The 17,373-nt window shown below is 43.4% G+C and overlaps 1 protein-coding gene and 1 pseudogene across 2 annotated transcripts in view; one reads left to right on the forward strand and one right to left on the reverse strand.

The window, feature by feature from the left end:
* Nucleotides 1-9,978: 9,978 nt before the first annotated feature.
* Nucleotides 9,979-12,354, reverse strand: LOC108526718 (3-oxo-5-beta-steroid 4-dehydrogenase pseudogene; annotated as a pseudogene).
* The window catches only part of CD247 (CD247 molecule), a 92,982-nt gene continuing 87,851 nt past the window's right edge, over nt 12,243-17,373 (forward strand). Inside the window, exon 1 of one of the 2 annotated variants that reach the window (XM_017867610.1) lies at nt 12,243-12,473. In XM_017867610.1, the coding sequence (XP_017723099.1) occupies nt 12,416-12,473 (58 nt within the window). In that variant the 5' untranslated portion in view covers nt 12,243-12,415. The remainder of the gene's footprint in view (nt 12,474-17,373) is intronic. The other variant, XM_017867609.1, reaches the window with a different exon arrangement.

The raw sequence follows: 17,373 nt of genomic DNA on the forward strand, positions 1-17,373 counted from the left end.
AGAAGGGAGCATGTTTTCCAACAGCATTTCTGTGAGAGATGGGATACTAAGGTGGCCTCCAAGATTTACACACCGTGGTACCATCTCCGTGATCATAGGAAGAACCTGTGAATACCATGAGTTATCACTCCTGTGCTTATGTGGTTTTATATGGCAAAGGGAGAGTGGTCTAGGTGGACCTGACCTGATCAGGCAAATCCTCTAGAATCAGAGTTTTCTCCAGCTGGTTCTAGAAGACTAAGTCAGAGAGATACTTTCTGGTTGGCCCAGAAGAAAGCAAACATCCACATTGTGAACTGCCTATGGGGGCCACCTGGCAAGGAACTGCAGGTGTTTTCTAGGACCTGAGAGCATTCCCTGGCCAATCATTAGCAGGAAAACAGGAAGTCACTCCTATAATTGTAAGGAAATAAAATTTGCCAACAACCATTGAGCTTGGAAGAAGACCCTGAGCCTCAGATGAGAACTGTAGCCCCAGCCAACACTGATTTCAGCCTTGTAAGTACCTGAGCAGAGAACTCAGCCATGCTGTATCAGGACTTTTGACCTATGTTACTGTGAGATCATAAATGTGTTGTTTTAAGCCACTACATATTGATAGTTTGTTATGCAGCAATAGAAAGCTAAAACAACTTCCAAAAATTCTACTGTGTAAGTTAGTATCCTTTGGTTGCAAGCAACAGAAATCAGCTCTGGATAGCTATAGCAAAAAGGAAATTTGCTGGAACAGTGTTTGTATAGTCACAGAATATGAGCATCTCCTGGGATGGACCCAAGAAAGAGAAACAAACAAGGGTTATGTCAAGGTCTTGTTTCATTCCGTTAAGATTTAAATTCCAGGGGAGAAAGCAGCTGATTGACATTACCTGAGATTATAATCGGCAGGCACGGTGGTTCACACCTGTAATCCCAGCACTTTGGGAGGCTGAGGCAGGTGGATCACCTGATGTCAGGAGTTTGAGACCAGCCTGACCAATACGATGAAACCCTGTCTCTACTAAAAATACAAAAATTAGCCAGGCATAGTGGCAGGCACCTGTAATCTCAGCTACTCAGGAGGCTGAGGCAGAGAATTGCTTGAACCTGGGAGGTGGAGGTTGTAGTGAGCTGAGATTGCGCCACTGTACTCCAGCCTGGGCGACAGAGCAAGACTCCATTAAAAAAAAAAAATGAGATTATAGTCATGGAGAATAACTGACTCTTCAAAGCAAAATTGATACTGTTGCTAGAAGATGGGGGTCTTAATGCCAGGCCTGCAAAAACATCCCTGCATTAATATGTTCTTCGCCTAATCAGTTACAATGGCCAGGAAGACAGAATACTCTAATGGAGCAGGTCTAGTCGTGTGACCATCCCTGAGTGCAGAGAGGCTATGGGTTAGCTCCACTTGTACTGCATGGGTTAATATGGGGGATCGGGGAAGGAAGGGATGCTGGGTGTAAATGTATGTATATAATGTCTATTATGTCATCCCGTTTACTGAGAATCAGAGCACTTCAGTTACAGTCTGGACTCTGAAACTAGCAATTCTGTATCTTCAGTAAGTCATGTTACCTTTCTGGGTCTCAATTCTCTCATTTACTAAATAAAGGTTAGACTAAATGATTTTCAGGCCCCATCTAACTGGGACAATGGTCTATGACTCAGTATTTAACACAAAGGTAGAAATAACTGATAAGGCTTTATATATCTCTCAAGGGCATGTGCTTCTGAGCGGAAGAAAAGCGTTCAGTCAGTGGTGTGCTGGGGCATACAGAATGAACTTTTATATATAATGTCTGCCCCCACCACAGCCAATTTCAAGTTACCGATGATCTAACAACCAAATGGAAAAACCCCTGAAAATTTAACAGCTGGTTCTCATGTGCTGATATCAGCCAGCTCCCGCACACTAGTATTACAATTTTAGCCAAAAGAGTGACTCTTTAAGCATGTATTTTTGGGTGGATATTAGTGGGTGAGTGGAGAGGGTGTGTTTTAGGGATCAGAACTCCACTGAAATTATATTCTATATGCAGTCATATCCTGGGCCACACTCGAAGTCAGCCAAATTCAGCTCAGATAAAGACTGGTGCTGGGTGTGGTGGCTCACGCCTGTAATCCCAGCACTTTGGGAGGCTGAGGCAGGCAGATCACTGGAGCTCAAGAGTTCAAGACCAGCCCGGGCAACATGGTAAAACCATGTTTTTACAAAAAATACAGAAAAAAGTTAGCTGGGTGTGATGGTACACGCCTGTGATCCTCACTACTCGGGAAGCTGAGATGGAAGGATCATTTGAGCCCAGGAGGTCGAGGCTACAGTGAGCTGTGATCATGCCACTGCACTCCAGCCTGGGGTGACAGAGTAAGACCCTGTCTCAAAAAAAAAAAGGACCAGCAGTTACTGATATGTCAGTTTCCTCAGCCTCTACTCGCAGCCAGTGGGGGCTCCTTGAGGCTCTGCCCCCACCTCCAGCTTTGGTCAGACATGAAAGAGTCATGGAACCCAAGGAGTCAATCAGAGCCATAAGATGTGGATCTGTGTGCAGGAGGTGACAGGAGGGGGCCTTGCTTGGCCCAAATTTAGTGTCTTAGAAGGCAGGTTCTACCTGGGATACCTTCACTAAAGGGATGCTTGGCCCCTTCTGCAAACCCATTCCCCTCTCTCCCCTCTTGATAACAGTAGTTGGGGTCATGCCCCTGCATTCCTTCAGTAAATTTTGATGGAGCACCTTCTATGTGCCAGGCACTGCATTCAGTTCTGGCCATTCAAGTTGCCTAAGACATGGTCTCTGACCGTGGGGACTGAATTTCCCAGAGAGCATTTAAATTTTGTTTCCTGCTGCTCTCTGTCCCATCTAGTTTTCGGGTCAGGAATGGTCCTGTCTCTCTCCCTTCCTTCCCTCCCTCCCTCCCTCCCTCCCTTCCTCCCTTCCTTCCTTCCTTCCTTCTTTCCTTCCTTCCTTCCTTCCTTCCTTCCTTCTTTCCTTCCTTCCTTCCTTCTTCCCTGCCTTCCTTTCTCTCTCTCTCTCTCTCTCTCTCTCTCTCTCTCTCTCTCTCATATTAAGTATCAATTATGTACTGGACACTATAGATTGCAAAATGAATAAGACCCCATCCATGCTCTTGAAGAGCTTGGATTATCATCGTGAGAACATCTATGTAAACAAATAACCAAGGCAAAAAAGTGACAAGTGTTTTTTAACGGAGCACTAAAAGTATGCGATGGACATAGCTAATAGGCTTGGTAGGTGTGGGCCAGGCTTCACAGGGAAGGGATATTTACACCTTGTCTAAGAGCAAGCTCCTCGGGTGGGGAAAGGAGAGAAGGGCCTTCAGACAAAGGGATTCTTGTGAGCCAAGGCTTGTGGTCACAAAATGAAGGGCTGACACACAGGCTATGACTGGGGAAACTTCAGGTTGAGGCTGAAGAGATGAGGCTCCATCAAGGTGTTTGGCTGGGATCCTGCCAGTGGAAACGTGCTTTGTGAGGGAATAGCCTGTGTGGGCCTCCAGCTGCTTGCCAGGCCTGGACCAGTCGGGCACAGGGCCTGGATCAACATGCTGGGGTCTCAAGGGCTGGGGAAGTGCTTCCTCTCACAGGGGTCTTGGGAGACGCTGCCTCTGGACACCCCAAGGGACAGAGACCAATCCTCTTTTTTGTGCTGCTTTCTCTGATGATCAGGAGCCAGGGAATTGCGAGGCTCAGTGCTGAGTCCCTGTTGCCTAGAAGGGGCTGTTGTAGAGAAAGAACCCCAGGGAAATCTGAAGCCTGGGAGGCCCCTTGGGAGCAAGCGTTGTGAGAAGTAGACCCAGCTCACCTGAGGCACGATGGCGCCTCAGAACAGCCTCTCCTCTAGGTGCAGGCAAAGCTTTCCCACTAAATTCTGATCGATCGACCCAAAGAGCAAAAAGGGGTATTTATTGGCTCCTGTAATTGATAAGAGGACAATGGGAACCATCCTTCTCTTCCTGTCTCTGGGCTCTGCTTCGCTCTTGTTGGCCTCATCCTGTCAGGCTCTCTCCCGTTGGGAAATAGATGGCCTCCACTGCTGCAGGCTGCACTACCCCAGGATCACCATTCTCCACAGGAAGATGATGCCCCTTTCCCTGGAGTTCCAGCAAGAATCTTGAAAAGGGCTCTCCTGGGCCCTCCCTGAGCCAGTCTTTGTAGACAGCAGGATATGATGTCTGACTGGCTGTCATGGGGTCCCATGCCCATACCTGGAGCCAGCCAGCGGCATACATCCCACTTTTGTTCAGGGAATATGCGCTCCCCTCCAAGGGAAATGAGGTCACTTCCACAAAAGGGAGGGGAAGAGATGCTGGACAAGTTAAAATAATTACTTCACCAGAATTACTTATTTGAAAAATTATGATAATTTATTTAGCACCAGCATCTCCTTCTTACCACATGGCTGCTTATGTTCTGCTTGGCCCTACACTTTGAATTGTTCCTGCCTGTAGCTGTAGCCATTTGGCTTCCATCAGTTCAGTCCCAGTCCTGAGCTCCAATCCCTTCCCCCATACCTTGTCTTTACATTTTCTTTATGCTACCCAATTTTCCAGTCAGTCAGTCGCAGGGGCCTTTTTCTCTAATGACAATGACAACTTTTCCAGCTAAAAGCTCCATTCACCAGCTTCTGGGTTTCCCTTGCTATGCTCTTCCTGAGAGGAAGCTGGAGCATTCTCCTACATATTATTGGACTTCCTGCCATCCTGAATGTTACCATCCACCCTCCTACCCATTCATCCATCCAGCCACTCACTCACTGGGTCACCCAACCATCCATCCATGCATGCATGCATGCATGCATGCATCCATCCATCTATCCATCCACCCACCCATCAGAATATATCAGGAAGTAGGGATTCAGTCATGAGGAAGAGCCAGAGCGTCCCTGAAGAGAAACTCATAGCTCCCAGTCATCACATTCTATCCAGCTTCCTCTAAGCTCCAGCTCCTGGCCTTGCCTGTGTGCCCCTCTGCAAAGTGTGAGCCTCGTTCTAGTTGCCAACCCCATCCTACTGCACACACCAGGGCAAGGCTGGCTGTTGTGGACAGTCATTGTTGCATGTATGCCCAGAATCCTTTCTCCTCATTTCTTCTGTTACAAATGATTCTATAAAGCTGTTAACTAGAGTTTACCAGCTCCAATCTCGTCTTGACCCCCTAGAAGCAATGGTTAGCCCAAAAAGTGGGCATATGGCCCAAGGTGGACCAATTAGAGCAATTCCTGAGATTGATATGGGGATATTGAGTATTTTGGTTATCATTTGGTATGTCACAATCCTCCCAAACTCAGTGGCTTAGAACAACAACCGTTTTAGTTCATTATTCTGTAGGCCAGCAATTTAGGCTGGACTCAGTTAGGCAGTGCTTTGTCTAGTCTCACCTGATGTCACTCACATGGCTGCAGTCCTCTGTTGGTTCAGTTGGGTCTGGATGATGTCAGAGAGCCTTACTTGTCTGGAAGTCAGTGCTGGCTGTCAGCTGTGAGTTTCCAGAGGGTTAATACAGGCTTCTTAGTGTGGAGACTGGATTCCTAAAGCAATAAGAAATATGGCAAGTTCCAATGTGCAAATGCTATATAAGTCTTTGAGTTTTTTAAGACGAGAGAAGTAACATGCTTGTATACTGATAGGAATGATCCAGTTTAGAGGAAAATACTGACGTACAGGAGAGAAAAAAGAGAATTTCTGGGGCAATGTCCTTGGGAAGCAAAGGAAGACGGAACCCAGTGGAGAAGTTGATAGCAATCTGATATGTAAATAAATGTATTCACTGTAATTTTAATTTTGATTTTTACCTACTATGAGTGATTTTGGTAATTTTTCATTCATTTGAAAGCTATGTGTTACTTTTTTTTTTCCCCATGAACTCTCTGTTCAAGTCCTTTTCTCATTTTTCTAACGTTGTTTTAGACTCCTGTCAGCTTAAACATTTCACGAGGGCAAGGATTCTGTCTATTTAACTCTCAGTTATATCTTCAGTGTATAGTACCATGCTTGGCACCTGGTGGACACTCAAAAATTATTTGCTAAAACTGAATAACGTTTGGGTGCTCTTTATGTACTAAGAAACTAAGCCCTTCGTCACAGTGCTGCGAGTGCCTTTTCTTAGTTTATAGTTTGAAATCTGTTACAACAGATTAATTTAGATTTTGTAGAATTTCCTATAAGTAGAATCTTTCAATATGTACTCTTTTAGCCTGGTCTCTTTCACTCAGTATATTGATTTTGAGATTCAGCCATGTTATATGCACTAGTAGTTTATTTTTCTTTTATTGTTCAGTATTATTTCATTGAATGGATATACCATAATTAGTTTTTCCATTCATTTGTTGATAAATATTTGGGTAGTTTTCCAGTAGTTTATTGCAAATAAAGCTGCCATGAGTGTTGATGTACAAATCTTTATATGGATATATATATATATACACATATATGTATAGTTTTTCTCTTGGTTAGATACATGAGTGCAATGGCTGGATCGTATGGTGAGTGTATGTTTAACTTTCTAAAGAAACTGCCAGATCTTTCAGAAATTGTTGTACCATTTTACATTCCCCCCAATCAGCATATGAGAGTTTCAGTTCTTCCATATCCTCGGCAACACTTGATAACAACCAGTTATTTAATTTTAGCCATACTAACAGGTATGTAGCAGTGTCTCATTGTGGTTTTAACTTGTTTTTCTTTAATTATTAATGATATTTAGCATCTTTTCACATGCTTATTGGCTGTTCATTTATCTTCTTTTGGGAATTGTCTATTCAAACCTTGTGCCCATTTTCTTATTGAGTTGATTACCTTACTATTGAGTTAAAATAGTTCTTTACATATTCTGGGTATAAGTCCTCTATCTGATGTATGTGTTTGGAAATAATTTCTCCTAGTCTATGGCTTCTTTTTCATTTTCCTACTGGTGTCTTTCAATGAACAAGAGCAAAACCTTTTAATTTTGTTGAAGTCCAGTTCACAAGTTTTTTCTTTGATGGTTTTACTTTTGTGTCCTATCACAAATATTTTCTCCTATATTTAATTCCAGAAATTTTATAGTTTTGGGTTTTACATTTAGGTCTATGAGCCATTTCAGATAATTTTTGTGTATAGTATGAACTGAGGGTCAATTTTTTTTCAATATAGATATCCAGTTGTTCTACCACCGTTTGTTGAAAAGACTACCATTTCCTGCTGAATTTTTCTTGTATCTTTATTGAAAAACAATTGACCATATAGGTTTAAGTCTATATTACCCTAAGTACTGTCTGATAATTACACCCCTTTTAATATTTGATATCTGGTAGGGTTATTTCACTCTCTTTACTCTTCTTTGCAAGAATTTTCCTGACTATTCTGGTGTTTGTTTTAGCATTATTTTTGCATCGAGATATAATTCAAATAACATAAAATGTATCCTTTTAAAGTATATACTTAAATGGTTTTTAGTATATTCACTACGTTGCACACCATCACCACTGTCCAATTCTAGAACATGTGCATCATCTCAAAGGAACCCTCATAGCTATTGGCAGTTAGTCCCAATTCCCCACTCTCACCATCCCCTGGCAACTACTAACCTGCTTTCTATCTGTATGAATTTGCTTATTCTGGACATTTCATATAAATGGAATCATACAATATGTAACCTTTTGTGCCTGGCCTCTTCCACTTAGCATAATGTTTTCAAGGGTCATCCAAATTGCAGCATGTAACAGCGCTTCATTCTTTTTGATGGCCGAGTCGTATTTCATTGTTTGGATACAGCACATTTGCTTATCCATTCCTAGTTGTGGCCATTCGAATTGTTTCCAGTTTAGGGCCACTATGAATAATGCTGCTATGAACATTCTTTTATTAGTTTCTGTGTGAGCCTAGGTTTCTGATTCTCTTGGGTATATACCTAGGAGTAGAATTGCTGGGTCACATGATACTATGTTTAACTTTCTGAGGAACTGCCAAATAGTTTTTCACAAGGACTTCACCATTTATATAACCCACAAAAACTATATGAGAATTCCAGTTTCTCCACATCCTTATCAACACTTGTATTGTCTGTTTTCTTATTTTAGCTTTCCTAGTGGGTGAGAAGTGGTATCTCACTGTGGTTTTGATTTGTATTTCCCTAATGACTGATGATGTTGTACATCTTTTCATGTACTAATTGGCCATTTGTATGTCTTCTTTGGAAAAATGTCTATTTAAATCTTTGGCCAATTTTTAATTGGGTTATGTTTTTTTTTGTTGAGTCATAGGGGTTATTTATATATTCTGAATCCTAGACCCTTATCAGTATATTTATAAATGTTTTCTTTCATTCTGTGGGTTGAGTTGTCTTTTCACTTTCTTTGTTCTTTCTTTTGTCTTTCTTTGTCATCATACTTTATGATTTCTTGTGAACCAAATATTTTCTAGAGGACAAGCATTCTAAGTATTAACATCGGAATCAGTGAAAATGATCAGTATAGATCAAGTTTTTAAGCGATACTTTCTCAGAAATGTATGTGTACAGGCCATTGAAGATTATCTATAAGCAATTGGTCTTGGGACGGGTGGATTGCGAGGTCAGGAGATTGAGAACATCCTGGCTAACACGGTGAAACCCCGTCTGTACTAAAAAATACAAAAAACTAGCCGGGCGAGGTGGCGGGCGCCTGTAGTCCCAGTTACTCGGGAGGCTGAGGCAGGAGAATGGCGTGAACCTGGGAGGCGGAGCTTGCAGTGAGCTGAGATCCAGCCACTGCACTCCAGCCCGGGCAACAGAGCGAGACTCCGTCTCAAAAAAAAAAATAAATAAATAAATAAATAAATAAAAAATAAAAAAAAAGGAAAAGTATAATTTTTGAAGAACTCTCTTGCCCTGCGAGAGTGATCTAATATGAATGAATAAAATATATTTCCGTAGTTGAACTGAAAATAGTTACATCTCTGTTGTTGAATTCTAATAATTTTATTCTCTTTAAAAATTCACATAGAGTACAATTACCAGTGTTCTTTTGAACTTGCTATTTTCTCAAAATTCATATAGCTATCCCAATAACACTCTTAAAGCCTTAAGCGTGGTAATTTTATAAAGCCTCTTCTTTCAATGTGTCTCCTAAAGTCCCCTTATAAAATGTCTTCTTTTAAAATAGCCATCTTCGGAATACTTTATGATGCAGAGTTTTATTTATGTATGTTGGTTGTTTCAAGCCACTTCACATCATGGTTGTTGTATGATCAATGTGGCAAGACTGAAAGTAGACAATGCAAGTATGGACCACTAGTTATGTTGAAACTCAGACCCTTTGAGGATGCAAAAGAGAACCAGCAAGTATGCATCCTTCAAGTTGAGTAAAAGTTAAACAAACATACACCGGATAGAAACAAACAACAACAAAATCCTTATGGCTTTGTTGATCACCGTGGTGTTTAATTGACTCTATTTTAAGACGTTTCTGCACTTAGCCCTCTCTCCCTACTCAAGGTGCAGCAAATCACTTTCTTGTTAATAATGCATGTCTATATCTTATCTTGGCTGTGTCTGTATTGCAGTCCACGGTTCAAGTCCTCAAGGCCACTGCCAGCACCCTGGCACACAGGGGCCCTCTGCTGTCATTGTTGTCCTGTTGACTGCTAAAGAACTCAGACTAACAATGGTACTGCCCACATTCATAAGTTACTTTGTGCTTGTTGTCATCTGTTGCCTTTCAAGTCTTTTCTGGAATCTAATGGGTTTTTTTTTGTTTGTTTTATTTTGTTCTGTTTGGTCTGGAACCCAGAAGACATTTATCTAGTAAAATATTAGGTGATAATTTCCTAAGACTTATTTCAACAGATTTAAACATTTTTTCTTTAACATAGGTGAGTCAAAGTCACACTACACAAAAGTTAAGCATGTTTCCATCACCACTTTGCAGATAATAAAACCTTTTCATTTCCATGTCCATGGGGAACTATGCACCCCAAGGTCCTCCACACGTGAGAGGGAAGAATCTGTTCAGGAACTCTCTGAAGTCAGTATTCATCAAGAAATGGGTATTTTGGATGATCACACCACATAAGCATTTCCACGAAGCGGACATTTTCACTCCAGGCTTCAATGTCCTTCATTCAGTGAGAGAAAAGTCAAAGGCCTGAAGGTTTTCCTTGATCCTTTCAGGATTAAAGCTTTTAGGAATGACAGCCACCCCTTGCTGGATGTTGAAATGCAAAACAACTTGAGCTGTCATCTTATTGCATCTTTTTAGAAGTGCACCCTTTAACGAAGGCGGAGAAGACATATTTGTCAAGGTGGGATTCCTAGTGGTCTCCAAAGGGCTATATGCAATCATGACAATGTCATGTTATTGGCAAAATTTCAAAAGTTTTGTCTGGGTGTAATATGGGTGGCACACAATGTCGTTGCTGACTGGCTTGGGTTTGAGTCCTGGGTTGTTCTGGATGAGCTCCAGCTGGCCTGCTGTTAAAACTGGATACTCCGAGGGATTTCACCAAGCCAGCATCTTTGCAAGCTTCCAAAGTTTCCTAAGTGGCACACAGATTTGACTTGTGATATAACCATTTGCCATTCTCACGTATAGGGTAGACTTCATCTCCTGGCTTACGGACCATGGGTATTTCAATGATGTAAAGATCCACACAGTCTAGCTGGAGGACCTTGAGCATCCTCTCTAGGCTTGGGCAGACCAGCTCTGGGTCATGATTTGTAGCCCACAGCTTTCCACAGTAGAAGATATCCTTCCTCTGCACCTTTCCTTCTGCTATTTCCCCTGATGGCCTCCCCAACTGTGTCTCCATTTTGGTAGATGTAGGCTTCATCAGTGTGTCAGCACCTCAGGTCGATGACAACCTTCACTGATGCAGACTCAGACTAAATGTAGAGACAGACTACTTGGGCTTTAGTGACATCTCTACCTACCACCTATTTGGTGTGTGGCCTTGATTAAGTCATTGGCTCTCTTAGGGGCCAATTTAGACTCTGAGTAGGTACCAAGTCTGACGACAGGAATGCTGTTTCCATCACTTAGAGGTATGTGGTGATTTGCAGGACTCACTTCTTCATAGTGTCCTTTGATGCACAAAAGCTTTTAATTTTGATGAAGTCCAATGTATTAATTTTATATTGAATTGCTGTGACTTTGGAGTCTTGGCTATTCTTGTACGTTAATTTTTTCATATCAGTTTTGGAATCAGCTCATCTTGTCCTAAAACTTTTGTTGGTATTTTCAATGAAATAGATTGACTAATTAAGGGAGAAGTGTGGTCTCCTTAAAAGAGAGCTTCCTATCAAAGAAGGGTATGCCTTTCCATTTACCCAAGTCCTTTTGGCGTTCTTCAGCAATGTTTTAAAGTTTGTTTCATATAGATATATTACAATTTTTAGACGAAGTTTATGCCTAGGTTTTAATGTTTTACTATTCTAAATTACTCTGATGTTTAAATGTTGGCAACTAACACAAGTGTTTAAAATACTATGTGAGCTACAGTATTTCAATCTATTCTATGATCCAAATTCAGGCCAAGTTCAGATCTGCAAACTCAGATCTACTCCAGCTCTTTGCTTTATAGATAAGGAAGCTGAAGTCTAGAGATGTTGAGTGACTGACTCCAGGCCACACAGCAAGTAGATGGTAGGTAGAGATGCCACTAAAACCCCAGGAATCTGTCTCTACATTTGTCCTGACTCTGAATCCAGGGCTCTGTCATTTTACCAGCCACCATAAAATATTTGATAGTCTAGGAAAACGGCAAATGTTCTTATATCCATCAAGAACTTGTATTTGCCTAGAGATGGACTTTACCAATCAAGATAGGAATTAGATAAGAATTATTTTTTAATTTTTTTTTTCATCTTTTTTTCTGAGATGGAGTTTTGCTCTGTCGCCCAGGCTGGAGTGCAGTGGTGCGATCTTGGCTCACTGCAAACTCCACTTACCAGGTTCACGCCATTCTCCTACCTCAGCCTCCCGAGTAGCTGGGACTACAGGCGCCCGCCACCACGCCCGGCTAATTTTTTGTATTTTTAGCAGAGATGGGGTTTCACCGTGTTAGCCAGGATGATCTCAATCTTCTGACCTAGTGATCCACCCACCTCAGCCTCCCAAAGTGCTGGGATTACAGGTGTGAGCCACCACGCCTGGCCAAGAATTATTTTTTTAAAAAAGGAACATTAAAACAACGGTCAAATGAGAGAAAAAGCAAAATTCAGACAGACAGATACATACACACACCCCAAACCCTCAGACCTCCAGGGCTTCCTGCCTGTGAACCGAAAGGGGGAGTGTGAGTTTCTTGGCCTGTCGGCAGGTGCTTCTCAAAGGCCCCACAGTCTTCCACTTCCTGGGGAGGTAGCAGCAGAATAAAACCAGCAGACACTCCTTTTCTCCTCATCCTCCCGGCCACCGCTGCCTCAGCCTCTGCCTCCCAGCCTCTTTCTGAGGGAAAGGACAAGATGAAGTGGAAGGAGCTTGTCACCGCAGCCATCCTGCAGGCACAGTTCCCAATTACAGGTAGGGCCGATGTGTCCACGGCAGGGAACTTCTAGAAACTCTTTGTGTATGTTATGGGGCGGGGGGGGGCGGCGGTGGGCGTGGGTAGTGGAGGGTGGTGAGGGGCTGGGGTCTCCTTCGAATCCTGCCCTCCTCAAATCAATGGGCAAGTGAGCAGTGAGGGGTTTGGCCCGGTGCTGGCATCGACTCCATCACAGCCGAGCTGGGCATCAGTTCAGAGCCAGCTGCTAGAAAACACAGCTCCTCCGGGTACAGATTTTTCCAGTGATAAGAGAGGAAGGAAGAAGGAAACAAGAGAGCAAACAAGGCAGGCCCAGGGTGGAGAAACGGAGAGGGAGTGTTTCACAGAACCTGGATAGGATCAGAAAATGTCAGCCAGGCCGTGTTTCGTGCTGCGACCTTCTAGTCTCCTCAGCTTCTTTCACCCTCTGGCTGGCTCCGTCACTCAGCCCCTTTTTTCTTCCTTCGCCGACAAAGATTTCATTGGTCAGTCAAGGTCATGGCCTCAAACACCCCAGTGGGCCCGGGAGTAAGTGGGGGTAACCAAGGACGAAAGGGGCACGGGCAGGAAGCACTGGGCGGCAGCCTCCACGGCGCCTTCGCTACCTCATGGCCAAGGGTCCGTGTCTAGGCTCAACCCTGTCATGGCTGTCCCCACACCCCACCGCCTGGGGCTGCCGGGTGACGCACCGTCCCGGGCTCCGTGACTCACGCCAACCCGCCCCTTAGGCGGCCATCTAGCCCAGCCAGAGGGCCAGGCGTTGACAGAACATGGGGCAGATGAGAGGATGTGCCTGGTTAAGTCACCACCAGAAGCAGCGCCCAGCCAACAAGAGCGCTCGCTCCTCACCTCATTCCCGTTCGTGGGAGCTCGGCTTTGCTGCAAGCCTTTAGCTTCCACCATGTTTTCTAGCCTAGGTAATGAGGAAGAAAACCAGTGAAAAGAGGGCAAGACAAACTGCTCAGGGGGGATTGGCCTCGTGGCATCTTCCTGAGAAGTGGGGCAGGCTGAATTTCAATCTAAAGGAACAGGGAAGGTGGAGCAAGCAAGTGTCCTCGGCCCACCTGACCGCTCCTGAAAGCTCACCTTGGTGTGGGAATTTGTGTAGGGGCCCTGTTGGGACGGCGGGAGAGGCCATGGGCACTTCTGCTCCCACCAGGGAGCAGGGCACAGCCCGGACTAGCGCCTGGGGGATTCTGAGGCCTGTGCAGCTGCAGGGGTTTCTGTCAGATCACAGCTGTTTTCTCAGAAGAGGCTTGTGGGGTCTGAGTCACACACACAGTGTGGCAGAGTGAACGTGCCTGAGCTTGCTCAGAGCAGCCCATCCTTATGTGCTGGGGACAAGGGGACGCAGAACAGCTGGAATTTAGTGACTGCAGGGGAGACAGCCAGGGGCAATAGCTCCAGCCTCTGAGCTTCAGCCTTGGGACACCCCACCATGGAGATCATGTAACCTTTTAGGGTCTTTACCTGCAGTTTCCTCACTGGTCCATTTGTGTTCAGCTTGGAGAGACCAAGGTAGGGGCAAAGTGAAGTTAGAAAAATGAAAGGCTGCTGGGTGGATGTGGCTGCCAAGCGTGGTAAACAGAACCCCACCCAGCAGACAAAATGGGGGCCATGCCCCATTTCCACAAATAGGGGGCAGGAGGAGAAAACCGCACATTGGCTGGATTTTTTGCTTCTCAGTGCCACTTACTTTGCCTCTGTGGAGACTGACATTTTAGCTATTTTAAATAAGGCTAATAGACAAAAGTTTTTCAAAGTATAATAGCCCAGACAACAGGTACGGTAAGACAAGGTGTGACTCAGAGAGGCCTCAACACCGAGGGCTGCGGTGGTGCTTGTGCTGCCTGAGGGGACACCTCCACAGTCTTCTATGAGCGGAAAGTCCACTTATAGCATTTCAGTCAGGTCTTCTCTCTCTTCTTGCTCAGTTAAGTGACCCATTGCATACGCCTCTTTTAAAATGTCTACTTTTTACTAAGCTATTGCATTTGCATTTCTTTGGAAACGACCAGATTATTAGGATCAAAGCAAATGATGACCTGGTCTGTCCACATGAGGAGGCCTCCCTAAGAGAGAGTCTACCAAGACGGTCACCCGGGCTTGAGACCAGAAGAACCTATGATGGCGTGCCTGCTGGCATGGGCACACTTGTGCCTGCAGAGCCCTTAGTGCCTCTAACTCCCTACTCTGCAGTAGCCAAGAATGCACCCGGCGGTCAGTGTGGTCTTTGTCTTTTATCAGTGAGGAGATGCAGCTCTGACATGCAGCCTTGGGAAACACAAGGCTTCCAGGCTTGTGAGCAGCTCTGCTTTTAGGAAGGTGGCTGGACGTGGTGGAAAGAGCCAGGCTAATCTCAGGTGGTGTCCCAGCGCTGCCGCTTCCTAGCTGTGCAACCTTAGGCAAGTGACTTAACCTCTCTGGGCCTCAGTTTTCTCATGTCTAAAGAAAGAATTATAATACCTTCTTTGCAGAGATGTGACAATGAGAAGTAATGTAATGTGTTCAATACATAGTAGACAGCCAATAAGTAAAAATTGTATTTACTATTACCATTATTACATCTTGGACTGTCTTCTTGTTCTCAAAACCCAGAAACAGGAGATGGAAACTCACGTCTGGGATTCTTAATTTGCTTTCAATGTGTTGTAAAGCAGCAGTGGGCCTTTTCTCCATCAGTTGCAATCCAACTCATCCCTCTTCTGATTTCTGGGCACACCCATACCAGCACGGAAACATAACAATGATCCCGGGGGTAGGCCCGATGGTGAACAAGGAGCAAAGCTCTGGCTGGTCATAGGATGACTGTTACATCCACCATTTTCATTTTTTAAAGATACTTATTCTGTAGGGGAATATTCTCCCGAAGTAAAAGCATGTCTGAAAAAATATATACAAGATGGGGGCCATGCCCCATTTCCACAAATAGGGGGCAGGGGAATTGGCTGGATTTTTTTACTTCTCAGTGCCACTTACTTTGCCTCTGTGGAGACTGACATTTTAGCTATCTTAGATAAGGCTAATAGACAAAAGTTTTTCAAAGTATCACTTTGAAGGGAATTAGAAACAAAATCCACCCAGTCATCACTGGTCGGGGTAGCCACCTAGATTCTGAAGCCAAAGGGCTATTGCGGGTGCACAGTGACTGAGTATCTAAATGCAAACTTCTTGAACACAAAATCTTTGCTAACATTGCTGCGAGGTGAATGTCAGGCAAGCTGTTAAGTGACACCAGTACACATTTTTCATCAAAGGCATTCTCACCATCAGATTGCTTCGCCCTCCAATCGCCTAGCTCTGCTCATCCAAATGAGCTATTTCATTTTTCGATTTTAGCGTTTCTCAGGCTTACTAGCCTAAAGGTCACATCTGCTGCTGCTAAGCATCCCCCAGAAACAGTCCTGGGGAGCTCTGGCTTAGGTGAATAACCACTGCTCTACTTAATTTTAAATTCTTCGTATTTTTGCTTTTGTTCTTTAAAAAAATGCATTTAATTGTTATTGGATATACACTTTTCCAGTCAAAAGTTACCCAGCATTGTGTCTCTGCTTTGTTCAGAAAGGTCCAGATGCCCTGAGGGAAGTCTCTTAGATTAGAGTTGTCCAAACACGCACTTTGGGAATCCTTTCTCCCAAGCCTTATTTATCTAAGGCTTAGGACCTTACATAGGTCAGATAATTGATTTAATAAATACTGGAAATAGTTCAAAATAAATTTCTTAGCTCTGCTTGGGCCAAGGCTAATTTTTATTAACACTGAAGTGATGGTGTTAGTCACTTTGAACAAACATTCAATTTGGTTAAAAAAAAAAATTGAACCGGTCATTTGACCTGTTAATCGAAACAAAATGATCACTTTAGTCAGTGCATGTACATAGTATGGAGTATGTCTTCCGGTCTAAAAAACAACTTTAAGTTCCCTGAAAACAAAGACACCCCTGTCACACTCACAGTTCTACCCAGCACTTAGCATGGTACCTGGAGCAGAGTCAATGTGCAATAAGTATCAATAAGAATTGTTGAATGCACATTGGGAGGCCGAGGCGGGTGGACCACCTGAGGTCAGGAATTTGAGACCAGCCTGGCCAATGTGGTGAAACCCCATCTCCACTAAAAAATGCAAAAAATTAACTGGGCATGGTGGTGCGTGCCTGTAGTCCCAACTACTTGGAAGGCTAAAGCAGCAGAATCACTTAAACCTGGGAGGCGGAGGTTGCAGTGAGCTGAGATCGCACCACTGCACTCCAGCCTGGGCAACAAAGCAAGATTCCATCTCAAAAAAATAAATAAAATTAAAATAAAATAAGAATTGTCGAACGAATTAAAAGGTGAGTGAATGAAGGAGATCTAGATGCTTTCATATGATTAAATTAACTTTAATAGTTTATTTGGCAGGTATATTGAATTGGCGTTATTTGGACCTTTCCTCTAGAGAACGTAGTATTAAACAATGTATTTTAAAAACAAAACAAAAACCAGAAATTAAACAGGTGGAGGGGACAGGGCAGTTTGAGTGATTAGAATTATTTGAAATGAGTTGCAAGGATGGTTTAAGATAAAACCCTGCCGTTATTAAAATTTTCTGGTTGGACCATATGAAATTTCCACTATTTGTTTATTTCAGATCTACAAAAATGATAATTTCATATGATTCAGCTAACATTACAACTAAAAATAAAGAAATATGTTCATTTTTTTCTGATTAGGCTTTAACACTGGAGAAAAGCAGAAAATAAACAAGGCTAACACTGTTGGAGATTGTTAACTAATGAACTAAGAATAAACTAATGAAAGGCATCAAGTAGAAAAAGACTGGATTATAGTATAAATCGCAGCATCCAATCCAATCACCCAGTTTCCTCAAAATATAGAAAGAAAAAGCAAGATACTTACTGTT

This window comes from Rhinopithecus bieti, unplaced genomic scaffold, assembly GCF_001698545.2.
Source record: "Rhinopithecus bieti isolate Rb0 unplaced genomic scaffold, ASM169854v2 scaffold_3763, whole genome shotgun sequence".
NCBI lineage: Eukaryota > Metazoa > Chordata > Mammalia > Primates > Cercopithecidae > Rhinopithecus > Rhinopithecus bieti.